This window comes from Delphinapterus leucas, chromosome 3, assembly GCF_059928025.1.
Source record: "Delphinapterus leucas isolate spDelLeu-1000000601 "Yukka" chromosome 3, BTC_Dleu_Yukka2, whole genome shotgun sequence".
NCBI classification, from domain to species: domain Eukaryota; kingdom Metazoa; phylum Chordata; class Mammalia; order Artiodactyla; family Monodontidae; genus Delphinapterus; species Delphinapterus leucas.
In genome coordinates this window covers 148,210,056-148,237,343 of record NC_143131.1, presented here as the reverse complement: position 1 = coordinate 148,237,343, position 27,288 = coordinate 148,210,056, and the positions used below count along the sequence as shown (strand labels likewise).

Sequence of the window (27,288 nt, the reverse complement as noted above, 5' to 3'; positions counted from 1 at the left end):
CAAAATTTACAAGCAGCTCATGCAGCTCAATATCAAAAAAACAAACAACTCAATCCAAAAATGAGCAGAAGACCTAAATAGACATTTCTCCAAAGAAGATATACAGATTACCAACAAACACATGAAAGAATGCTCAACATCATTAATCATCAGAGAAATGCAAATCAAAACTACAATGACATATCATCTCACACCGGTCAGAATGGCCATCATCAAAAAACCTACAAACAATAAAGGCTGGAGAGGGTGTGGAGAAAAGGGAACCCTCTTGCACTGTTGGTGGGAATGTAAATTGATACAGCCACTCTGGAGAACAGTATGGAGGTTCTTTAAAAAACTAAAAATAGAACTACCATATGACCCAGCAATCCCACTACTGGGCATATACCCTGAGAAAACCATAATTCAAAAAGAGTCATGTACCAAAATGTTCATTGCAGCATTATTTACAATAGCCAGGACATGGAAGCAGCCTAAGTGTCCATCAACAGATGAATGGATAAAGAAGATGTGGCACATATATACAATGGAATATTACTCAGCCATAAAAAGAAACGAAATTGAGTTATTTGTAGTGAGGTGGATGGACCTAGAGTCTGTCATACAGAGTGAAGTAAGTCAGAAAGAGAAAAACAAATACCATATGCTAACACATATATATGGAATCTAAAAAACAAAAACAGGTCATGAAGAACCTAGGGGCAAGATAGGAATAAAGACGCAGACCTACTAGAGAATGGACCTGAGGATACAGGGAGGAGGAAGGGTAAAGTGGGACAAAGTGAGAGAGTGGCATGGACGTATATACACTACCAAACATAAAATAGATAGCTAGTGGGAAGCAGCCGCATAGCACAGGGAGATCAGCTCGGTGCTTTGTGACCACCTACAGGGGTGGGATAGGGAGCGTGTGAGGGAGGGAGATACAAGAGGGAAGAGATATGGGGATACGTGTATATGTATAACTGATTCACTTTGTTATAAAGCAGAAACTAACACACCATTGTAAAGGAATTATACTCCAATAAAGATGTTAAAAAAATAAATTTAAAAAAATAATAAAATGGCATGTCCCAATTTGTGAGAAACATGCCACTGATTCTGAGTGGGGCGCAGACATAGCACTAAAGAATATTAACTCACACGGTGAGAAACTCATTCCCTTTCAAATTCTTTTTCAATCTTCTGATTACAACTAGGAGAAAGTCTGAGTTTGTAACTAGTATGTCATTAAGACTTTTCTAAGACTTGCTAATCTCTCTTTATGACTGCAGCAACCTCCAGCAGGCAACCTATTTGGCTAGAATTTAATATTGTTTTACCTTTATTAGATTGTTTTAAATTAATTTCTATTTATGGAAAATGATACATGTTTTCCACTGAGGTAATGATGTAAAGTGTTCTAAAAAGAAAATTAGTTGGGAGGAAAAACATGCACCTATTTAAATAAATACATTAAGTAAATGATAGTGCAGATAAAACACAGGAAAATAACTTAAGTTTGGGAAACTCAGCTCTTCATATACCCATATGTATCCTTCCCTCTAAGTACCTACAGCCTTTGGAATACTATACCAGCATCACTTGCAAATGTTTTCTGTTTGTTAGTCTTACATAACCTAGACATATACTCCTTGAGGTCAAGATAGGAGCCATCACGTCTATCTGTATTAGTTGGGAATATAAAATATGTCAAGGAGTATAGCGGATGGGAAAAAGAAAAAAGGCAAAATTATTTCTTCCACTTATTTCGTGTACTTTACTGAGGCTATGGCTCCAGTGTATACCATAGATTTTTGTCCCAGCTTATGCTTCAAATCTGCCTCTCCTCCTCTTTCCACACACTCTGACCCAGTCAAAATACACTTCTCCTTCTTCCCAAATCATTATCCATCCCTGATCCATACTCAATGCTTCACTAACATGTTTTTCCTACCTGTAATCCCCTCCTATCTCAGGAATATGTGTAAATTTCATGGAGCTACTTCCACCACCATGAAGCCTTCCTTGATTTCTTCATCCCCAAATTATTCACCACCTCCAAAGCATTTATTTGTACCTCCACAACAGCATTCAACATCCTCTACTATATATAAATTATGGGTATGTATCTCAAGTTCTGTGAGAACAGGGAACCAGCTTGCCTTATTAGTCTTGTTTGAAACATTAGAAGAGTTACCTGACTTGGCTGCCCCTGGATTTCTAAACTATAAGACATCTCAAACGGCTTAAAAGCTTATCTTCCAGAAGTGTCTGTATCTCTGATAACTCGACTCCACCATTCAAAAATCTGCAGTGATTATAAAATTAGAGTCCCCAAGGCATTCCACAATGTGGTCCAAAACTAATTTTTCATTCATTCAATAAATATTTAGTGTATGCACTATGTGCTAGACACTGGGCTGATCACCTTCTCTTCCCTTAAGCCATTCCTACTGAGTGTGCCAACATATACTGGGCACCTACTCTATACCAAACACTGTGCTAGGCATTCTGCATGCATTACTTCATTTAATCTTCACAGTAACTCATTAAAGTAGGAACTATTATCCCCATTTTACAGAAAGGGAAACTGAACATCAGAATAGTTAATTAACTTAGCCAATATTACACTGCTAGTAAATGAGAAAGCCAAGATTATGACTTTCTGACTTCAAAGCCAATGCTCTTGATAATATCCACTGTCCCACTAGCAATTTCTCCATTCATTACCTTGATTTCTTCCTTCTGTGTCTCCCTTTTCCTGAACTACCAAAGCCCTTCTAAGTTGTCTCTCTTACAGCACTGATGCCTACTAGCTTATATTTCCATTATTCACATTATTCATTTATAAGTCCCTTGAGAATAAAATATTTGTCTGATCTATCTGTGTCACTTGCACCTGACTTAGTGCCTACAGTATGGTAGATGTTAAATAAATGTTACTGAATGGGTAAATAATTCACCTTTGTTTCCAACAGAGAGCCAGACAAAAGTATGCAATGAATGTCCACTTAACGTTAATACTAAATACATCCAAGAATGAGTAAGATCATTAAGCACTTAGTGATTTTACTCATTTTACTTAATGAGTAAAATCATTAAGCACTTTCTGGCTTGACTGAAATATAAGTCTACCTCAGGACCTCCTTCCCTTGACTCTATTGTTGGTTTCACAAGCACAGCAGAGTGGTCACCAAAGTTAATGGCTCCATCATCCACCCAGCTGCCCAGCACATAAACTTCAGACTTGGCCTCAACCCATCCTTCTCCCTCTTCCAGCCAGTCATCAGTCCTGTCCATTCTGCCTCCATTGCCACTGTCTTAGTTCAGGCCTTCTATCTTTCTACTTTATTACTGCCTCAAAACTGGTTTCTGGCTTCCAATCTCTCCCAATCCCACTCCCTCCCCGTTATCCTCCCTCCAGCTCTGATCATGTCACCCCTGCCACAAAGGAATGGCAAAAAATTCCAAAATTTCAGGACCAAACTTCAAAACAAACTGCATTATTGTTTGTTTCCCAGAAGAGAAGCCAACTAGAGGAAAGCCATTCTAGATCAGCATAAACCAGCTACAAGAGCAGAAAGCTGGTTTCACAATCTCAGCTCTTTGCCATCCTGTTATTTCTACCTGACTTATGTGGGGATCTCCAGCACTAATTCATGCATCCTTTGCCTTCCCCGATGAGCTTCTTCACCTGTTTTTCAATGTTCTTCACTTCCAATCCACTATCTTAGTGCTGGACTATTGCCTCTTTGATCTGTTGGTGCTAATGCAATACCAGACCCATTTTATTCTTTCCTCACTTCCTGCTCTCCCCCCTTTAAAGGTGAAGAGCTCACCAACACCACCATACTCTCTCCAATTCCTAGAGTAAATCTTTTATCTGTTTTTATTATTCAAAGGAGGGGGAAACCTAGTGCTAAAGTGTCTTATACTACCCCTAAAATTTTTTAATCACCAGCGCAGGAGCCAAAAAAGACAAAAAATCTGAGTGCCTTTTAGCAATGGGACCTTTAGAGGAGCATGAAGTCTAAAATAGTGCCCCTGATGAAGGATCTCTGAAAAGCTTATTCTCAGGAGTCAATCAAGTTACACAGAGTACAGTTTTATACTTCCAACTTATCAAAGTAAATTTAAGTAAGTTAAATTATCAAAGTAAAATTAAGTAAGTTCTGAAAGGATACCAAAAAATATATTTATATATTTTTCAACTTGAGCTTCAGTCTTGCCTGCCTCCAATGCAATCTCCCCTATACAGCATGCACTAAGTAAATCTGACCCTATTACTTCTCTTGTTCAAAACCTTTCAAGGCAGAACTTCTGGGTAGCTCTAGACGATGTGATGGGGTTGGGGGGAGAGGCAGGGTATAGTAATCAACTTCCCAAAATTTCTCCCCAAACAACTCTACATTACAAAAATTCTACACAAAACCACACCCTCAGTATTACTTGAAGACAGAGAATGCTGGAAATGAAAAATAAATGTAAGCAAAATGAGAAAAGTCATTACATCGTGGCACTATGATCCCATTTGCTCAAACCTCACCCTAAGCAGGGTTTTGTGGCCAGCAAGGAAGAGAAAGGAGGGGCCCTAGAAAAGGTGGCTGCGGGAGAGCTGGAGCAACCAACAGCAAATTGAAATCCACCCTAACTCTGAAAATACTAGAAGATAACCAGGCAGATCACAGCACAGACTACAGGAAAGAATTTCAATGTACGATTTAAAGGGCCAGACGCCAAAAACGTACACTTTAATGAGACTGATTTGGTTAAAGGGGCAAGCATGATTTAAAGGGATAAAAACAACTTAAAGGGACAGTCTTCCAATCTCTTGGCTTATGGAGGAGAGAAAGAACCAAAAGGAAAGCTCATAAATTAGGTCACAAAGAAAACATCAGTAACATCCATAAAGTGGAGACATTACAAACAACACTCTGATCACATGCAATAAAACTAGAGTTTACTAGGAAAAAGAAAAAAGAAAAAGTCCTGGAAATTTTTGAAAAATTAAATCTATTAAGCAACTCTAGAGTGAAAGTGATAGTACAAACTGAAATTACAAAAAGATATATTTTTAAATGGTGACAATAAAACCACTATACATTAGAATCAGTGGGATTTAAAGTAGTGGTTAGAAGAAAACTCATTGCACTAAACACTTTTATCAATAAAAAGGAAGAAAAAAATTAATTAAATTTCTTGCTCAAAATAAAAGCACACAAGAACAAAGTAACACAAAAGAAAGTATACATAAGGAAATAATGAAGTTTTATCTTTATTATTTACCTTTATTATTGAGGAAGAGACTAAAAAAACAAAATACCTAATAACAGATCAAAATCCTGTGTTTTTAAAAAAATTAACAAAACACTGGTGAACTTGATCAAGGACAAGGAAGAAAGCACATACATCAAAAAAAAAATGAAAAGGGGGAAATAACCATTGAAACACAAGGAATTTTTAAAAATCATAAGACACTATTTTGCAGACCTCTATGCAAATAAATTTGGAAACCTAGATGAAATGGATAATTTCCTAGGAAAATACAGATTACCAAAATTGACCCATTAGAGTTGGAAAGTGTAAACAGACCAATTTCCATAGAAGATACAGAAAAAGTTATTAAGGAATTATCCCACAAAAAGCACTAGACCTAGATGGTTTCACAGAAGAATTCTACCAAATCTTCAAACACCAGATAGTCTCAATGTTCTATAAATTATTCCAGAGCACTGAAAAGGAAGGAAAAGTTCCTAATTCCTTTTATGAACTAAGTATAATCTGATACCTAAACCAGATGAAGAAGTACAAAGAAAGAAAAACTACCCTGGTCTCAAATTCCAATGCAAAAATCCTAAACAAATTATTAGCAAAGAGAGTCTAACACTATATTAAGAAAAAAGTACATCATAACCAAGTGGGATTTATTTCAGGAACGCAAAGTCGGTTCAATCTTAGGAAATCCATTTGTATCATACACCATGTTAATAAATCTAAGGAAAAAATATTATCTCCATAGATTTAGGAAAGCCTCTGACAAAATTCAACTCCCATTCTTAGTAAAAACATTGAATAAAATTAAAATTGAAGAATACATTTTAATGTTTTAAACATACACCCCCTTAGTCTTAAAGCCAATACCTTATTTAATGGGAAAATACTAGAGGGATTTCCCCTAAGATCAGGAACAAGGCAAGAATGCTCACTATCTCCACTATTATTCAACATTCTATTCATGGTATTAGCCAGTGCAATTAGACAAAAAAAAAAAAAAAAAAAAATCAATTGCAGGCATAAAAATGGGTTAAAAAGAAATAAAATTATCTCTATTTACAAATAATATGATAGTATACCTGGAAAATCATGAGCATTAATGACAAAACTAACTCAAATAATAAATGATTTCAGTGAAGTACTAGGATCAAAAATTAACGTACAAAAATCAGTAGGCTAAGTGAAAGAAGCCAGTCACAAAAGCGCCAATATTCTGTGATTCCATTTATATGAAATAGGCAGAATAGGCAAATACAGAAATTTGCAAATTTGGAATTTTCCAAATTTGCCTATTGTCCAGAATAGGCAAATCTATGGAGACAGAAAGTAGTTTAGTGCTTGTTTAGGGCTGGGGTTGGGGGCAGTGAAGGGGCACGGTGAGTGACTAGTTGCTAATGGGTACAGGGTTTGTTTGAGGGGGTAATAAAAGTGTTCTAAATTGATTTTGATGACGGTTGCACAACACTGTAAAAAAATATTGAATTGCCCGTTTTAAATGGGTAAACTGAGCGGATTGTAAATTACGTCTCAATAAACTATTTTTTCTTTTTTTTTTTTTTTTTAAGCACAGGTAGAGGGATGGGCTCTCAAAAAGAGGTAGGACTTTTCCAGGTGATGGAAATGTTCTAGATCCTGATTGTGGTGGTGTACTATCAGGTGTATAACTTTGTCAAATCTCCTGAAAGTTGTTGGGTTTGTTTGTTTGTTTGTTTGAATCAAGAGGCTTTATATACACAAACAATGAACATCTGGAGGACATTACGGAAGAGGAAACCCCATTTACAACAGCAGAGAAGATCAAATACCTAGGAATAAATTTAACAAGATACATGAAAAACCGATAGAAGGAAAAATTTTAAAAACATTCCTGAAAGACACAAAAGTAGAGTGAAAATGGAAAGACATCCTCTCCTCTCTTTTCAAAGAGGAAGTGACATCATTAAAGATGTCGGTTCTCCTCAGGCTAAGTTATAAATTCAGTGAGTCCTGAAAGGAATATGGACACACACGCCAAGGTCCCCATCATTCTGAAGGACTTCAGTGGCTCCGTTCAAGAGCCTCCCCTCTCGGATTCGGAACTCAAATGACCTTCACTTGCACTTCAGCGCCCTCTCGGGGCAACACCGAAGCGCAGGTCGGGATTGTCTCTCAGCCCCCGGACAGACAGGAGGGCCGACCACTGCCCGCGGCCAGCGCCGAGGCCTCTGAGCGACACTACGAGCCCCGAGCGGCCCACCGGGAGGGACGCTGACCGGAAGCTGACAGGGAGGCCGCGAGCTGAGAAGCCGACCGCCCTGAGACTCGGACCCCAGGCAGGAAGGCTGCCGAGGAGGACGGAAAGGCGGGCTGACCAGCCGGCACCCTCCACAGGCCGGGTGCCCCCTCCCGAGTCCCCGCCCGCCCGGCCCTTCGCGCCACCTGCATGTGCCTCCTGCCGAGGCCGGCTCCGCGAGCTCGATGCCCGCGCCGGAGAGGAGGCCGCGGGGACCCTGGGCGGGGAGCCGGGGCACAGCTCCCCGCCGCCCGCGGCCCCCGGCACAGCCGCCCGCGGCTCCTCCCGGCTGCGGCCGGCCCCGAGCCCGGGCCTACACAGACCCTGAGCCCGGCGGCCGCCCAGCTGAAGGACGGCGCCGCATTGGTGCGAGCCGAAGCGAGTCACGTAGACGAAGCGCGTCTGGTCCCGCTCCTGCTCGCGACCCGCCGCCGTCATCGCTGCCTTTTTCATGCAACCGCCGCGCAGTGCCCTCAGCGGCCAGCCCAGCGCGACTGGCGGCGGACGACAGGCGGAGGAGGGGGCGACCTGGGGGCCAGACCACTGTGTGTGTGTGTGAAGGGGGGACGGGTAGAGCTGAGGGGCTGGACCACTGTGCACTGTGTAGGGGTGAGGGGCGAGCTGTGGAGCAGGACCCTGGGGGCTTGGGGGGCGGCAGGTGGGTTGGGGAGAGATGAGGGATGAGGGAACAAGTAGGGGAGTGAGAGAGGCTACAGAGACCGGTCACCCTGTGGGCAGCGGGAAGAGGGGAGTTTGGACCACTCTGCATGGAGTGGGGAGCAAGAAGGTGTTTGGTTGGGGAGTGGATGATGGACCACTCATCTGAAAGGTGGAGTTAGAGTTTGGAGACCAGATCACTTAGGGGTGGGGAGCAGACTATGACGGGCAGATCTCTCTGAGAAAATGAACTGAACCAAGAACAGGGTGGGGGGAGAGGGAAGAGACCAGGTCAAGTAGCTTTACATGGACCATCTCTAAATCCATACAGCATTTTACAGCAGAGGATCTGGGGCTCCAAAATGTAGAGTGACTTCCCCAAAGTAATAGACAGTGACAGAGACATACTCTCTTAAACTTCAAGAAATTGGATTATAAATATGTGCAGAAAAGTGCACGAATCATCAGTATACATTTGGATAGATTTTCACGCAGTGAACACACCCACGTAGTATCCGCTGAGGTTAAGAAATGGCGCACTGCAGAAGCACATCACGTCCTTGCCCAGTCCCAATCCCTTTGCCTTCTTTCCTGATTTCAAACAGCATCAATTAGTTTTGCCCATTGTGTTTGACTTCTTTTACTCTGTATGTCTATGAGACACAATTTATTGCATAAGTTTATACATCATTTGAATATACTACCATTTATTCATTCATTCCACTGTAGAGGGAAATTTGGTTGTTTCCAATTTAGGGTAATCATCAATCAATAGTGCTTCTGGAACAACTATATATATATATATATATATATAGTTGAATATATGTTATAGGATATGTTCCTTAGTGTGGAATTGCTTAGGGTATTCATATGTTTAGCTTTAGCAGCTACTGACAGACAGGAACCTGAAGTGGTTGTACCAGTTTTCACTCCCACCAGCAAAGTATGAGAATTCCAGTTGCTCCACAGGTTCACCACCCTTTGGTGTTGTCAATCTTTTTCATTTCAGCCATTCTAATGGATGCTCACATTAGGACTCTCCAGAAAAAGAACCAATAGGATGTGTGTGTGTAGACAAGTCCATAATCTTCAGGATAGGTCAGCAGGCTGGAGACACAGGAAAGAGTCGATGCTGCAGTTCAAGTCTGAAGGTCTTCTGCTAACAGAATCCACCCTTCTTCAAGAGACATCATTCTTTTTCTGTTTTTTCTATTAAGGCCTTCAACCGACACCATAATGAGGTCCATCCATATTATGGAGAGTAATCTGTTTTACTCCAAATCTACTTGTTTAAATGTTAATCTTATCTAAAGAATACCTTCACAGACACACCTAGCATGTTTGACCAAATATCTGGGTACTGTGGCCTGGGCAAGTTGACACATAAAATTAACCATCACAATGTGGTATTACTTTCTTATAATTTGCATTTTCCTGATGATGTGTGAAGCTGAGCTCATTGGCCATTTGGATATTATCTTTTGCATTTTAATCTCTTGCCTATTTCTCTTTATTTTTTTGGCTGCACTGGGTCTTTGTTGCTGTGTGCAGGCTTTTCTCTAGTTGCGGTGCACGGGCTTCTCATTGCAGTGGCTTCTTTTGTTGCAGAGCACGGACTCTAGGCGCACAGGCTTCAGTAGTTGTGGCATGCAGGCTCAGTAGTTGTGGCTCTCAGGCTCTAGAGTGCAGGCTCAGTAGTTGTGGCACTTGGGCTTAGTTGTTCCGCAGCATGTGGGATCTTCCCAGACCAGGGCTCAAACCCGTGTCCCCTGAATTGGCAGGTAGATTCTTAACCACTGCACCACCAGGGAAGTCCCTCTTGTCTATTTCTATATGGGGTTCTCATAATGTTCGCATTCATTAAGAGGAGTTCCTTACATATTCTATATATTTGCTATTTGTTAGTTGTATATATTGCAAATTTTCTTCTCATCTGTGCTTCACCTTCTTATTCTCTTTATAAACTCAATAAATAAAAAAGTTTAGGGGCTTCCCTGGTGGCGCAGTGGTTGAGAGTCCGCCTGCCGATGCAGGGGACATGGGTTCGTGCCCCGGTCTGCGAAGATCCCACATGCCGCGGAGCGGCTGGGCCCGTGAGCCATGGCCATGGCCACGGAGCCTGTGCTCCACAACAGGAGAGGCCACAACAGTGAGAGGCCCGCGTATCACAAAAAAAAAAAAAAAAAAGTTTAACTGTAACATAGTCCAATATATCAATGTTTTTCTTTAGTATTATACTTCTTGTGTTTGGTTAAATAAACCTTTGACTATTCCAAGATATTCTCCTCTGTTATCTTCTAGGAGCTTTACTGTTTTATCTGCACATTTAAATACTCAATCCACCTGGAATTGATTTTTTATGAATAGTATGATGTAGAGGGACAAGATTAATTATTTGTCCGTATGTATATCCAGTTGATTCAGGCTAAAACTTCCAATATAATATTGAATACAAATGATGATAACATCCTTGTCTTGTTTCTGATCTTAAAGGAGAGTTTCAATGTTTCACTATTAAGTATAACATTTGCTGTAAGTTTGTTTTTTGTCATATCATTTAACAGATTAAGGAAATTCCCTTCTATTTTTAATTTGCCAAGAGTTTTTGGTAATAAATTGGTGTTAAATTTTATCTGATGCTTTTGCTAAAATCTATTGAGACAATTATTTTACTTCTTTATTCTGAAAATGTGATGTATTACATTGATTGATTTCTAATGTTAAAACAAAGCTGCATTTTGGAATACGTCCAACTTGTTTGTAACATATCATCAATTAATATGTTTGACATACCTCTAAATTTGATTTGTTCGTGTTTTGTTTAGATTTTTTACTTCTATGTTCATGAGAGAGAATGGCTTCTTCCTTACGTATTTCGTAGAATTCATCATTGAAGACATCTAGTCATGAAGTTTTCTTTGTGAGTAAGGTTTCTGGTAATCATAAGATTATTCAGATTTTCTATTTCTTTTTGGGTTGGTTTCAATAAATTGTGTTCTATGAATTTGTTCATTCCTCCTATCCTTTAAAACTTGATGGCAAAAAACATATTCAAATATGTTTTCATTATCTTCTTAATGTCCCTAGGAGCATTGTGATATCCCTTTTTCATTCCTGATACTGTTACTTTATGCTCTCTTTTTTAAAATTTGATCTCAACAGTAAGTTATCAATTTTATTAATCTTTTCAAGGAATCAACTTTGACTTTGTTGATTCCTTCTATTGTTTTCTAATTATTTTTATACTATCCTGTGATGGATACTTAAATCATTGATGTTAAGCCTTTCTTCTTTTCTAATGCAAGCATGTAACGCTATACATTTTCCTCTGAACATAGCTTTAGCTGCATCCCACAAGTTTTGTATGTCATATTTTCATTACTAGTCAGTTCAAAATATTTTATTATAATTTTTATAAGACCTATGGGTTATGATAAATATATTGTTTCACTTTCAAGCATTTAGGAACTCTCTACTTTTTGTTGTTTATTTTTATTTTTATTCCGTAGTGGTTAGTGACCATACTCTGAGTGATTTCAGTCCTTTGAAATTTTCTGAGACTTGTTTTAGGAGCCAGCATGTGGTCCACTTTTGGGAAATGTCTGTATGCATTTGTAAAGTATGTGTATTCTGTAGTTGTTGTGTCTAGTGTTATATATATACAAAATTAGATCATATTTGTGAAGTGTCTTATCTGGGTTTCCTATTCCAAGTATACTTGTTGATCTTTCTTTGATCTATTTGCCCTATCAATAGATCAGATTGTTCTATCAGTTACTGAGAGGGGTATGCTAAAAATGTCCCTCTACGGCTCTGAATTTGTTTTTCATTTTGGTTATATCAATATTTACTTTATATGTGTTTAACTGTTGTTAGGTGCCTACACATTTAGAATCATTTTGGTAGTTTGACTCTTTTATCTTTAGGAAGTGTTTCTTTGTCTCTAACGTTGCTTCTTGTCATATATTCTTGTGGTTAGTGTATCATGGTGTTATCTCTTTCATTCTTTTACTTTCAACCTTTTTTCATTCTTACGTTTATAATGTGTATTGTAAGCAGCATATAGATTTTTTAAAATTCTAGAATATATTTTAAACACCATGAGACATTAAAATTATTATTGTTTTATATAGTCAATACTCATTTTGATTTTCTGATATATTTACACTTTTCATTGTTCTTTATTCATTCTTACATATCCATTCTTCCAAATGGGGTTATTTTCCCTCTACCTAAAGAACAACCTTTACACATTACACTAGTATAGTTCCACTGGAGATGAAGTCACTTAGTTTTTGTTTACTTGATATGTCTTTTTTTATAACTGTATTTTTTTTAATAACTGTATTTTTAAGCAATCATTGCTGGGTATAAAATTCAAGGTTGCCAGCTATTTTTTTTTCAGCACTTTGATACATTCTGTCTTATGGCTTCTACTATTTCTATTGAGAAGTCAGCTGTCAGTCATATTACTGCCCCACTTGAAAGTAATACATTCTTTTTCCCTCTGCCTGTTTTTCAGATTTTCTTTTTGTCTTTGCTTTTCAGACATTTTACCATGATACAACTGAGCATGATTTTCTTTGCATCTATCTTGCTTAGACTTCATAGTGCTTCTTGAATATGTGATTTGTTATCATTTATCAGTTTTGGTGAATTCTACTCTAATCTTTCCCTTCTTTTCTGAGACTCCACTACACATTTTAAATCTTTGTACTCAGTTCCATTTATCTCTTTTGCTCTTGTCTGTAGTTTCTGTCCTTGTTTCTCTTGAAGCTTCTGTCTAGTTATTTTCTACTGATCAATATAGCAGTTCACTAATCCTCTCTTCAGTACCATCTAATCTTCCATTAAACTCCCTTATTGAGTTCTAAATTTCAATTATTATAGTTTTCATTTCTAGAATTTCATTTCCATTCTGCTGAATTTTCTTCTTCAGAATTTCTTCAGAATATTTTCTAGAAATGTTGATCAGAGTTATTTTCAATACCATTATGATAACTGTAACAACTTTTTTCTCTCTTGTGTTTTGGTTATCTGATTTTTTTTTAATCCTGGTGTGATGGGGAACTTTTTTAACCAAATGCCAGATATTGTATAATTAAAGTTTATTGGAGGGTTGGGATGATGTTATCTTTTACAATTTACTTTTGATTCTGGCAGGCACTTAAGGTAGGGGGAGCTCATCTTAATCCTATCAGAAATTGAGTTGTTTATAGCTTGGCTTCAGTCTTTACATAGGCGAGTGTATATCTTGTTTGGTCTTACTCTTTAGTGCTTAGCTCTTCAGGTCTCCCAGCTTAAAGTCTTGGGCCTTCGCAGCACTCCACCCGAGATCAGCATGGATGGATACTGACGGGGTGACCAGCAGGATGACAAGAGAGACTGGTGTGTGAAAGGGGTTCACATAGCCAGAACCTTCTCACCGTTCCGTTCTCAGACTATAGGCCCCTCCTGAGAGCACCCACCCTGGGACCCTCTGTCCAGAGCAGCCCCTGTCCCCAGTCCCTCCCTCATACGTGGTCTCCACCATGGCCTGAAACTGTCTTTCTCATTTAGTCGTTTACTTGTTTATTGAGTGCCACCCTCTCCCCACAACCCCACAATTGCTACATGGAAGTGAGGACCTTGGCCCTTTTGTTCCCACAGCACGTACCCAGGTGCCTAACACAGTGCCTGAAACACACAGGCCTTCCACTTTCATTTGTTGTATTAATAAGGAAGTACAGGCAGACCCCAGAGATATTGTGGGTTCAGTTCCAGACCACCGCAATAAAGCGAATACCGCAATAAAGCAAGTCACACGAATTTTTTGATTTCCCAGCTCATATAAAAGTTATGTTTACACTATACTGTAGCCCATTAAGTGTGCAATAGCCTTGTGTCTAAAAAATGTACATACTTTAAAAATACTTTATTGGTCAAAATTGCGAATCATCTGAAGCCCTCAGCAAGTTGTAGTAGTAACATCAAAGATCACTGATCACTATAATAGATATAATAATCATGAAAAAGTTTGAAATATGGTGAGAATTACCAAAATGTGACACAGAGATAGGAAATGAGCAAATGCTTTTGCAAAAAAAGGGAGGGGATGGAGTTGTCCAAGCAAGGTTGCCACAAACCTTCAATCTGTAAAAAAAGCAGTATCTGTGAAGCACAATGAAATGAAGTGCAATAGAATGAGGTCTGCCTGTAACTAAATGAATGGGCAGACAAATTACTAAAGGGCAAGAGTAGAAGGAATGAACGGCAAAAATCCCACAAGAACCATCTCTTCCACACAAGACCTTTGCAAAGAGCAAGCTTCCTCCTTTCCTGGGTCTTGCTCTCTTCCACCCCACCCGTCCCTGCATGCAGCCTCCTGCATATCTCCCAGAACTCACTTTCTCCCTCAGAAAACTTCACCCTGCCCAGGAGGAGCTTATCCCTTGGTCCCTTCTCGTGTCTTGGAATCCCAAGCAATGCCTTTGGTGTCCGCCAGGCAGGCGGTGGCCTTCTCCGCTCTGTCCTACCTGATGGGGAGGATGGTGGTCGGACTCGAGTGCTAAGAACCAGGGTGGATGGGAGTGTCCCAATCCCAGTTGGGTCTCTCTGTCAGCGCAGCTGCTTCTCTTTATTAAGTCACTTAGCGAAGATAAACATTCATTTTCTGTGGCTACATACAGGTCAAAACTCTAGGGAGGAAGAGCTGTTTATTTCCCCTGCTAGCATTAGAGGCCAGATCTCTAATTCTCTCCTGTTCTCCACCTCACCTTGCTGGTGCCATTTCAAAAGAAGCCACCCCTGTCCTTAAGTGTGTTTCCAAGGGGTGGCACCAGCTTCCCCATATCAGCTCCACCAGCTTCCTTTGACTTTAGTCTTCTGATAACAGGGGGAGAGAGTGTGCTTTTTCATTCCACCATTTACCTAGCCAACATTTCCTCCTACGTAATCAACCCTTTGTACCAGGGTGTCCCACCTCTGCCATTCCACTGACATGACAAGGTCATTCTCCACTTTTGACCTTGCTCTCCCGATTTAACCTCACCATGGCTCCCCGTTGCTCTGAAGACAAAATGCAGTCCCCTTCATGGGCCTCGTAGGGCCCTTGCGGAGCTGGCCCCTGCCTGCATCTTCACCCTCATCCCAGCTCTCCCTTGGCCTCCAGCCCTACCCAACCTCTGTCAGTTCCTCAAAGGCACTGAGTCTGATTTCACTATGAGCCACTGCAAGCAGCATTTCAACTCTGCTCGAACCCTCTTCTCCTTGCCTCAGTTGGCTACTCCTTCTCACCCTTTGGAACTCAGCTTACAGCCTCCTTCTTCACAAAGCATCCCCCTCCCCAGGTGTTAGTTGCTCCTTATGTGCTCCTAGGGCACTGAGGACCATCCTGGAATAAAGTTATTACAAATTATAATCACCCGTTTACAGGTCTAACTCCCCAGCTAGACCCTGGGAGTAAGGACCATGTCTATTTTGCTCTTCTTGTGGTTATTTGCTTGCTTGGGCCTGAATCCCTCCAGACAATGAACTTGATGAGATCAGGGCAATGTTTCTGCTCACCATCATATCCCCAAGGCACCACAGCATGCCCAGCACATAGTAGGTCCAAAGGTGCCCACAGCCCCATGTTTTTCTCCACACCATACCACCAACTAACTTTAACTGAATGCTCTCTGTGCACCAGATTTGTGCTAACCATTTGTATGGAGCGTGTAGTTTATGTCCCACAATCACTCTGTGAGATAGGAAGTGTTAGCCCCACTTCACAGATGAGGAAGTAGAGGCACAGAAGAGGTTTAGCAGCTCAGCCAAAGTCACAACAGAAAAGTCTTAGAGCAGGAATCAAACCTGGGCGGTGTGGCTCCAGCACTCACGCCCTTAACCCCTACTCAAGACTGTCCCTATCACAGCATCCATCCCACTGTGCGGTGGCCAGCCCTCTCCTCCCCTCCACGGAGCTTCTCCGCGTGAAAACAATTGAGAAGAGGGAAGAAATGACTGAATGGCTGGTTGACTCACTAAAGTAAGCAGCCCTTTTAGTTGCTCAGTTAGCTTCATCCACCAGGTGGCAGTCGCACCTCCCAGATAAAATCATCTCTCCCTTTATTTCCCCCCATTTCCAGAAAGAAAGAACTCAGTTTTTATATTTACCAAGGAATGAGTAGTCTGAATTCAAACCTCGACTCTTTTCGGTACAGCTTTTTGAAAATGGTGCTTGGAGAAAGTGCATTTCTAATCCCTAGGCGCTGTGGAGTGCGTGGCCCCCGGCTGCTCCGCCAGGCTGGTGGAGAAGTTCAGCGCCTGCCTGGGGGGTGCCCTGCATAGAAAGACCGGGAGCAACTGTGCGAGATGTCTTTTCAGCCAGCAGGAGAGATGATTTGCTCCTCCCCCCACCCCTCATCAAACTGCTGCAGGAGCAGAAAAGCAAAAGATGCATATTCCTAGCCTTGAATTCCATTTGGCCAGCAGCAGGCATGGGGACATACGGTCCCCTGAGGAGATAGCCGCAGATGACTGTCAGGAAAGGGCCTTCCCACCTCATCTGCGCCTGAAATGTTGTTCCTCCCTTCTCCACTGGCTCTGCCACATGCTTCTGGCAGCTTCCACCGTGTTCCTGAGAGTGGAATGGGTTTGGGGGCTGAAATGGTTCTTGCTGCCAAGCCCACCTTGACTTTCCAAAAGCTAGCCCCAGGACTTCGAGAAAGAAAGAAGCCCGGGCCAATTCCATAGCAGGAGGAGGGAGGCAAGGGAAAAGGTATACTTTACTTTTTTTTTTTTTTTTTTTAATTTTATTTTTTTTGCGGTACGCGGGCCTCTCACTGTTGTGGCCTCTCCCGTTGCGGAGCACAGGCTCCGGATGCGCAGGCTCAGAGGCCATGGCTCACGGGCCCAGCCGCTCCGCGGCATGTGGGATCTTCCCGGACCGGGACACGAACCTGTGTCCCCTGCATTGGCAGGCGGACTCTCAACCACTGCTCCACCAGGGAAGCCCAATATACTTTATTTTTAAATGAAGAAATTGTGATATGTTTCAAATGCTTACATCGAACAAATAAATGCTGTTAACCCCCAAAATACAATGTAACAGAATTATGCTTTTCTCTAAGAAATCCCAGGAGTTACTTTTAAGACTGGATTCTTTGTGTTACAAGCAGAGGAATGGCCCTGAGCTTAAAGGGGTGTGATGGCTCGATTCTGTTCTCCTACTTGTCACTGGATCTCTATGGCCACTGTTTAATGTCAACTGTCTCCATTTTTGGCCCTTTGTGAACGAGAGGATCTTGGGTCCCAGGGGACCTAGCCTAACACTGAGTTTGTTGGGACCAAATGGATGGGAGGACCCCACCCTATGGGGAATTGAGAGAGAATCCTCTAGGCCTGGTAGCAGGGAAACTCAGGCCTTTCCCCCTCCCCTGCTGCCTCACCACCACTAAACCAACACAGAATTAGAGCCTGTTCAATGCCACTAAGTGCCACTTGTTACTTGTTAAAGCAGGATCTCTTGTGCCCTTTCATACAAGCCAAGCATTTCAATGAGACTTCAGAGGACAGGGAGGGGACTGGGGTAAAGATTGCCCTTTGTAATCAACACCCTCCTTTCTGAAGCTTCTGTGTATCTGGGTAGGATTAGGACGGGCCTTGTTTCCTTCTGCTTTCACAAAGGTTTTGCCTTTGCCGAAGTGTTCCAAGGGAGTGGGGTTAGTACTGCATGGTAACTTGTATCTCCTCCAAAAATAGTGCAGCATGTGGGATTTTGCCAAAACCCAAGTCATTCTCAGATATCTTCCTCACTCCCCACATTTCCTCAAGCCAGTGTCAGCCACTGACATCCACTGACATTCACCGTCATCCACCATTACCACTCACAGAGACCACTACCACCCCCTCCTAAATGGTTCTTCTGCTCCCACTCTTGCTCCCCTACAATCTATTCTCCATGCAACTGCCAGAGTGATCACTGATCACTTCCCGTCCCTCTGCTGCAGCTGCTCTTCAGTGGCTCTCCATCTAATTTAAAATAAAATTCAAAGTTTTTACCCTGGCTAGCAAGGCCCTGCCTTATCTGGCCCCTTGACCTCTCTGAGCTTATCTCATGACCCCTCCGTCTTGTCACAGCCTTGATATATCAAGCTCAGTCTTGCCTCAGGACCTCTGCATATGCTGTTCCCTTGCCCAGAATACTTTTCCCTCAGATTTTGGCATGGCTAGTTTTTCTCATATTATTCAGATCTCAGCTTAAATCTCACCTGTCAGAGATGCCTCCTCTAATCTCCCCAGTTCAAGTAGCCCCTTCCCAATCTCCACCATATTATCCAGTTTCGTTTTTCTCATAACACTAACAGTAATAACATTTTCTTGTTTATATATGTGCTTACTTGGCGATTGTCTGATTTCCTCTTCTGAATATAAATGCCAACAAGATAGGGACTTTCATGGCTTTGCCCCCATAATATTGCCAGAGTATAGAACAGGGCAAAACAGGGCAAACACTTAGATGAATGATTGAATGAGTAAGAAAGCTCCTTGATACGATTCTCCTTTGCAGATTGCCACCTTTGGCTAACAGAGAGCAAGTTCAAAATTCAGATTAGTGGTTCTGTGAATAATTATTATAAAACCTTATCTTTGTAAGGCATTATCTCCTGAGATCCACCCAACAACTCCCAATGCTGGGTGTGGGCATCACATTTCACTAGGGCTCAGATTACTGAAATGACTCACCAAAATCACATAGACACACACACACACACACACACACACACACACACACACAGCTTAGGGCTCAAATCCACGTCTTTGTCCCCAGAATGTAAATGCCAAGAGGACAGAGACTTTATGTGTCTCATCCCCACAGTATCCTCAGAATGATGTGCAAATATTTGTTGACGAAATGAATGAATAAATGAATGAGCAAACTCCTGGACAGAATTCTCTCTCTGGGACTAAGGCAAATTCTAAGACATAGCAGCTCCCAGCCTCTCGCTGTATCTGGCTGGTCTGTTCTAGCCTCAGGAGAGACCAGCTCTTTGCTCCTCCCCCTACCTCCACCCGGGGGCCTGGGTCCCCCAGTCTCCAGTCCACAAGCTGCATCCATAACCCAGCCAGACTCTCTTCTCTCAGCACCCACACTATCCCTGTCCTTGTTACTCCAAGGCTTCCACAGGGACTTGCTTCTTTCTCCAGCCTCCAGCGTGGTCTGAGAAGCTTGTTAGAAGCGCAGAGTCTCAGGCTCCCAGGGGGGCTGAACCAGAACCCACATTTGAGCAATATCCCCAGGTGAACTTGGCGCCCATTAGCATTTGAGGACTCTGAGCTGCCTTTATCGAGCATTCTGATCTCCATTTTGCTTGGGAAATACCTTAGGCTTGGGGCCCCATTGCAGCACAGCCATCCTCTTAGTGGCAGTTTTGAGAGCCGGCCTGGGAAAGAGAACTAACGTCAGGATCCTGTGCGTCACCCACTCAGCAAACATTTATTAAGCACTTATGATGTGCAAGACGCGTGACAAGTTCTAAGGACACACTATGATTAAGACAGCATTTGTTTCCCCTACCCAAAAACGCAGGTACACAAATTACGTAGCGTGCTAATTAGTGTAATAAATGCTACTCAGAAGGAGCGCTTGTGATAACAAATCAAGTGTGATGATGGTGAGTCGGGGCGGGGGGGAATCTTTAGAAAGGGTGATTCAGGAAGTTCTCTCGGAGGTGATGTTTAATCCAAGTCCCAAAGGGTGACTGAGGAGACTGGTCTGTTCTGGGTTGAGTTGAAGCGCGGGAGAAGGCAGAGCAGGGCAGGTGGATACTTTCTCACAGGAGGAAAAAAACGAGCGCGAACACCCTGCCCGAGGAAAGGGGGCTTGCGTTGGAGGAAGGAGAGGTTCGTCCTCTGTGTGGCTGGGCATGATGGAGACGGAGAGAAAAAGGAGAGGAGGTTGAGGTGGGAGCCGGGGCTAGATCACGCTAGGCGCCCGGTCCTGGGGAAGGGTGCGGATTTTATCTCCAGGGCCAAGGGAAGCTGTTGGAGGGTTTTAGCAAAGCCTGGCAAAGCCAGATTTCTGTTCCACTCTAGCTGCAGGGGGAGAATTGCAGCAGGGTGAGTGTGGCAGCGGGGAGGGGCCGCCAGGAGGCGCTGCTGCAGCCCGAGGGGACCTGGGCGTTCACATCACTTGATCCTCACCATCCCCTCCGTACAGAGATGGGTGGGGTAGGGTGTGATATCGCAGAGGGGAAGGGACTTTGCCGAGGTAGTTGCTGCCAGTAATGGCCAGATCTGGGGCAATAATGGTGACGATAATGAGAGTCTCTAATGTTTATAGTTGGGGTGTGTGTGTGTGTGTGTGTGTGTGTTTATGACTGCCTCATTTAATCCTCACCTCAACCCGATGGAGGTATTATTATTTGTCCCTTCTGATGAATGAGACCACAGATACTCAGAGGTTACCTACTGTGGCCAACGTCACTCAGCCAGCGGTGGCAAAGAGACAGAAATCCTGGGCGTCTCACCCCAGAGCCACGTCCTTAACCCTGGTGGTTCCTGTCTTTGGGGTTTGAGCCCAGCTTTGCCTGACTTCAAAACCCATGTGATCTCTTCGATCCCACTCTGTGCCTGGGTCACTTTGCCTACAGTTTGCCATTCATTAGGGCAAAGGGGAAATAATCGAGGAAATGAAAATCGTATTTTCTCAAAAGCAGTATAATGGAGCTGTCAGCTGAGAGACCCAAGGTCTACTTTCCAGCTCCCACTCCTCTTTTCCTGTTTCTTTCCCTAAAGAGAAAGATTCCAGACAACCAGGGTCCCAAGACATAGCCCCTTGGAGTTCATGCTCATGTTGGTAGCACAGACTCAGCCCCTCTGTTGCAGAGTGTGGTCGCCCCATGGGAGGATCCCTGTTCCTAACATGGGAAGGAAAATAGCAGGAACTGAGCACAGCAGCAGTGGGCACTGGGCCTGGAGTCTCTGCTTTCTCCGTCACCATAGCAACTCTGCCGGGGTGGATCTGGTTGAACCGTGAGAATAAGCAGGAGGTGGGAAAGCAGCATCAGAGGGTTCCACCTGCTGCCAGTGACCCTGCCGCCCACTCCTGCCCCCCCACCACCTAGTACAGGGGACTGGCAATTCGTAAGGCTGTAGATAATAATAATAGCACAACAACTGTTATTATGATGCTACTAATTACAGGTAAACATATTGAGTACTTACTCTGTGATAACACGCACTAACTCCTATCAAAAAAAGACATGGCTGGAACCCAACTTTCAAGAATTATGGAGCTCCACTCTTCATATGTAATTCAGAAAAGAAACTATTATGATATAAAACAAGTATAAGGAAAGCCAAAAAAGATTCCAATTTCTCCCCTTTATGGGGGACTACAGCGTCACTACAAAATTGCCTCGCCCTGGGAGAGAGAGAGATGAGATTGCGATCAGGAGTGTGGGACGCTGTGTCCTGGTTATGGGGTGTGTGGGGGTGGAGGGAGGTGCCAGTGGCTTCTGGACACTAAATTGCACCTGACAGTTGCATTCCACTGCCCTTCTCCTCCCATCCTTCCCATTCCCTCCACGCCCCCCTTCACCTACCCTCCTCCCCGCCACCTTCTGACACCCCTCGAGGAGGGCTGCTGATCCTGATTTAAGTCGGACTCTTTAGGGCACTAAATCTGAGTCCCCACTTGCATCCCTTCCAATTTTAGAATTTTGCATTTGGTCCTTGATTTGAATTCTTTGGGTGGCAAATAAAAAGGAAGTTACTGATGACTGTGTTTGGCTATGGCCTTAGTATCTCCCTCAGAAGAACCATTGTGCTGCAAATCTATGTTCCAGATTCTAAGTTGGTTCTTCCAGGCTCCACAGTGTCACATCTGTTCAGGAACAGCTGTTCAGGCTGCAGCAGTGATCAAAGCTCTACATTCCAGAGCTCCGGTGCTCTAAAAATGGCAAACACTTCTTCTTTCTTTCTACATATATATAAAAATCAGGAACATAAATTCTCTGTAGAAATCTATTTTAACGATTCTGACATCTCAGCCCAGAAGCAAAATATTCAAGTGCTGTTCTGAAATTCAACAGGGCACACCAGTAAGAAAGCCTCTCCCCCGCTCCTTTGCATTTTCAGGACTATTTTTGTTCTGATTACAGAGATGGTGCAGAGTCTCAAAGGATGAGATTCATGAGGAGGCTTGATTTCTATATAGAACGTGTTGCTCAATTATAGTTCTACAGAAGGAAGTAAAACCCTTTCTCTTTGGTGGGATTTTCCTTGAATCTCAAAGAAAATCTGATGTATAGTTGTATACATGTATACCTTATCTGTATCTATCTGTCTTGTCTCTCTGCCTACTTACCTACCTACCTATCCACGTAACCATCCATTCTCCATCCGTTCATCCAACCATCTGCCCATCCATCCATCCAGCTAACTAGAGATCCTTCCTTGGCACCCACGTGATGAAGATTAGTTGGACCACTTCTTCGTCACCCGACAACTTAGCGGACAACATAACAACCACAAAGAATAGCCATCACCTTATCGTTAAAGACATCCTTGTCAAACAAAATAAAGGAAAATAATTTTTTGATGGGTTTCTAAAATGGTATGTATCCTTTCGGTATAACGTCTTGGTGATTTCTTAGTCAATGCAGGGCGGGGAACAAAATTTTACTAAAATTTCTTTCTTGTTGGAAACTTACAAGGGGTGAGGAGAAACAGCACCTGGGTGTGAACCCTGATTTTGAAAACTGGTTAACCTTCCTAAATCTTGACCATGTTTAAAAGGAGCATGCTAACAGTACCTGCCTCATAGGACTGTGGGCAGAGGCAGAGGGGCACGATGCCTGCACCTGGTAAGCACTCCGTCGATGCTAGTAGATGTTATCATTCTCACGATTATTATTCTCACTCCCAGAGCTGCTTGTGTTTCTGGGATCTGGGGGTTCACAGTACTAGAGAAAAGGCCCTTCCTTTTTCCTTGTTTCCTGCCCCCCAAACTGATACGTGTCTTTTCCTGGTGGTGAAGTCAAAGAGAAAGGATATGCACTCAGGAGGCTGTAGTCCCTTGAAGTGGATAGAAATGACATTTCAACTCCCTTGCCCCTACTCCTGGAAATGTATACCCCAGTCTGGCTGCTGAATCACAAACACACATTTAAGGGAGGCCAGTGGGGCAGACAAGAATTGTAGAGGTAAACAGGAGCCCCCTTTGGCCTCACAGATGGAAGAGCTTTGGCCTCCTTACCTGGCCTCCCCTACCCACCTATATGACCTTGAGCAAAATCCTTTAACCAAGAACCAGTTCTTGGGGGAGGAAGTGACCTCATGTGTGGACTCCAATCAAAACTCACCTTCTCTCTAGTGAATTGCTTCATCACCCTCTCTCTCTACTTTCAAATACGAGAGGTTGCACCTGGATTAGGTTTAGGAATGACATTTTTTGTTTTGAAAACAAACGTAACTTAAAAAAAAAAAAATCCTGTCCATTGCTATTCCAGGGGCAGTGAGGTTTATAGAGGAAGAAGGGATGTGGCAGGTGGGGATTGGAGTCCAGGCTTCACCACATACTAGCTGTGTAAGCTTCCAGGTCACCCAACTGCTCTGGGACAGGACACAGTTCTGTATTCTGTTCAGTGCCTCACGGGGGGAGGGGGGGAATGGGGGTTAACCTGCCAAAGTACGTAAGTGCCTGATGCACCACAGTCAATCAGCAGTCACTAGCTTCCTCTTCCAGAACCAAACCATCGATCGTCCTCGCGGTCATGAAGCCATTCCACATCCCCTCCCCAACCCCACACAGTTCAACGCACAAGGGGCCACTTGTCTTTTCCCTCCAATATGAGAAGTGAATTATGCCTCCATTCGTTCAAATAAGAAGGCTCAGGTCTTTCCTGGATTCTGTCTAAAACCTTTTACGGTTTCACAGACTTATGTTACTGCCAGTTCCCTTCCTGCTAACAAGTTTTAAATGCCCTCTTGTGTTTAGTGGGGATCCTTCCTGGCTATGTTTGGTTCTTCTCTCTTTTGGTGTTGGGAGTAGGGTCAGAGAAGCGTTGAAAATAGTCTCTTTAAAAATGGTGACATCTGCTTTGATCGCAGTGACATTTTGATGGTGTCAAAGCCCTGCTTACTGAAATAGAACTGCAGTGAAAAGGTGAAGAAAGTGCAGGCTGAGCTTCTGCCACTGTATTCACTGATTCACCACCCTCCGCCTCCCACTTACCCACAAGCAGGTTTTTACCGACGCTTAATCAGATTATCCGCAATAGCAAACACTGCGGGTTTGGGCACACGTTGGAGTTTGACGCTGCTGTTCATTTTTAACGTCCTTGAAACAAACTGTACTTTGCCAACTCTGGTCACCACAGTGAATCACAATAAGACAAAACAATGACACCCAATTTGACTGGAAAAAGATTCCAAGTTAAAATACACCAACAAGACTCAGGCAAGCCAAAACAAAACGTTCTCTAATAAAAGAGACCGAATGGGTACTGCTAGATAAGGGGCTCATAGTAGGGTAGAAATATTCGTTTTCTGAATTCTTAAGTGTATTTGAAGCCTGTGGTCCCTATTCTCAGAGCATGGGGTGTGGGGTGTGTGCTGGGGGAGGTTGGCAAAGGAAATTTCTGATGGAGGGAAATGATATGCGTTATCAGAGAGGTAGACGGTGCACCACAGATTCAGAGTACAGGTTGCTTGGGTGACGTGGTATTTGTGGCACTCGTGAGAAATAAGGGCCGATCAGAGTCAGCGAGGAGCACAATCAAAATAGCATTGCAAGGTGATAGTTTCTGCTGCAGAGTAAACTCCTCTTTTTCTCCTGGGGTGGGATCAGAGGGAAGAGGGAAGAAAGGAGGTGAACTGGAAATGGGACGGGGGTCAGAGGCTAGGCAAGTATGTCGAACCCAAGTTCAATGCAGACCATGGCAACAGCCAAGGATATGACTCAGGCGGGGCAGGAACAGGAGCCCTTGCAGAATACAGTCCAAAGTGGGGTTCTAAGGCTGACACCAGCAAACGTACTACCAAGTACAGCAGTGCACCCAAAGTATGTGCCATGGGATCCTGCATTACCTGGAAACAGAGTCTACGGTCAAAGCAGCTCAGGGGGAAAACGCTTGAAACAAAGCAAATAGGTTTCTTCACTGTAGAACTTCTCAAAGCCTTAGTAAGTCAATTGCCTATTTTCCAAGAAACAGGATGCTTTATTTTCAATGCTAATTTAATGACAGAACTTTTTATTTTTTTTGTCCTTTTCTCATGGTAAGGACTATCTTAATGCTCTGAAGATGAGAATCTGGGAAACAAATATTAAGAGTTTCTTGTTTATTATTCTGTCATTACATACTTCAGAAAAATAATTACCCTTTCAATGTGTTTAACTCACTTCATTGACACCTTCAATGTTCCTTAATTTTTAAGATCAGGAACTTATTTTCCCAAGGACTTTCTTTCTCTGACTTTAAGTATTTCTCAAACTTAAAAAAAAAAAAAAACTTATTTTCCTTCTGAACTGTGTATGAATACAAACCCATTACCAAAAGAAGTTATGAAATAACTTCATTGTTAAGGACCGTTAAGAATGGAGTAAAGAGCTTTCCTTGTTGGGTGGGTTTAGGTAAGCTACCAGTGAATAAAATAAGAAAATGCAGCCCTTATAACCTCACACAACCTTTCCAGATTCACCATTCCATGACTCAAGACACCAGAAGTACTACACCTACATATTATTTCAAGATACCATTGTTACATCACTTATAGTTGATATATCACTTGCCTAAAATAAATATTTCCTCAAATAAAGAAACTAAATCTACTCATGTTGTTTTTTTTTTTCCCCCCTCTCCTATAGTGCTGAAACCATGCCAGCATGCCCAGGGATACAGCAGAGGTGGCAACCAAATGTCACCCACATCTCCTATGTCCTTGGGGCTTTCTCAGGGGCCCTTCTGAACTCTGAACTTAAGTTTTGGCTACTGCCAGCCAAAGCTTCTGTGACCTAGTACTCCTGGGGGTCCTATGCACTGCTGGTTCAGCCTAAACTCTCAGAAACCCCTACCGTTGGAAGAGTTGTATATTGGGAATATAATTTAGACAACTTAGAAGCAAAAGACCTCCAGAGTCCGTTTGTCTCAGGACAAGAACTCCTTCTTCTTCTAGTCTTAGGAATACAATACCCAAGGTAAGAAAGAGCAGAAATTAAATTTGACAAAGCAGGATATATTCAGTGTTTATGTTTTATGCTATAATAAACCCTTAAAAGCTTGGAAATGGGGCTTCCCTGGTGGCGCAGTGGTTGAGAGTCCGCCTGCCGATGCAGGGGACGCGGGTTCGTGCCCCGGTCCGGGAGGATCCCACATGCCGCGGAGCAGCTGGGCCCGTGAGCCACGGCCGCTGAGCCTGCGCGTCCGGAGCCTGTGCTCCGCAACGGGAGAGGCCACAACAGTGAGAGGCCCGTGTACCGCAAAAAAAAAAAAAAAAAGCTTGGAAATGTACTCTAAAATACAAATGACTAACACATCACAGTATTCAGTAGTCCACATGATTTATGGACCAACCCAAAGATAATACTTTCAATTCACATGCTCTACTGATTTTAATCCCAGAGGCCACATCCTGTGATGTCAGGATCTAGGGAGGAACTGGGTGGTTAAAATTCCAGAGAGACTTGTTAACAACCCAGATCCTCTTGTTAGAGTGGCCAGAAATCAAGGTTCTTCACTGACAAAGACCCAAAACTAAACCTCTCAAATACTGACCTTCCCTATTAAGTAAACATGTGTTCCCTTACTTTCATTGGACATTCGGCCTTAAAGCAGATGACTGAACGCTCGGATCCTGCGCTTAGGCCTCACACACATGCTGAAGGCTACAAATGAAAAGACCGCTGCAGGGCAGCGTGTGAACTAACAGTGCAGGCCAAAGACGACCACCACTGACATTTATGGGTTTACATAAGCAAGGCACACTTGCCAGGAGTACTTATATGACCGGACATCTTTTCATTTCAGTTTCTTCTGCTTTGGCCAAAGAGTACATTCCTCATATTTTTAAAATGTTATATCCCCAACCATGGAAGCGTAATCTACTTATGTTGAAAATAAATAAGTATATTAAAAGAA

At 42.8% G+C, this 27,288-nt stretch overlaps 2 protein-coding genes across 2 annotated transcripts in view; both read right to left on the bottom strand.

Moving 5' to 3' along the window:
- CPEB4 (cytoplasmic polyadenylation element binding protein 4) overlaps nucleotides 1-27,288 on the bottom strand; it is a 94,106-nt gene that overhangs the window by 2,667 nt on the left and 64,151 nt on the right. The gene's annotated exons all lie outside the window — the stretch shown is intronic.
- C3H5orf47 (chromosome 3 C5orf47 homolog) lies at nucleotides 215-27,195 on the bottom strand. The gene has a single exon (XM_089909678.1). It carries the CDS (start codon nucleotides 7,979-7,981, stop codon nucleotides 7,358-7,360), a length of 624 nt encoding a protein of 207 aa, XP_089765804.1. The 5' UTR covers nucleotides 7,982-27,195; the 3' UTR covers nucleotides 215-7,357.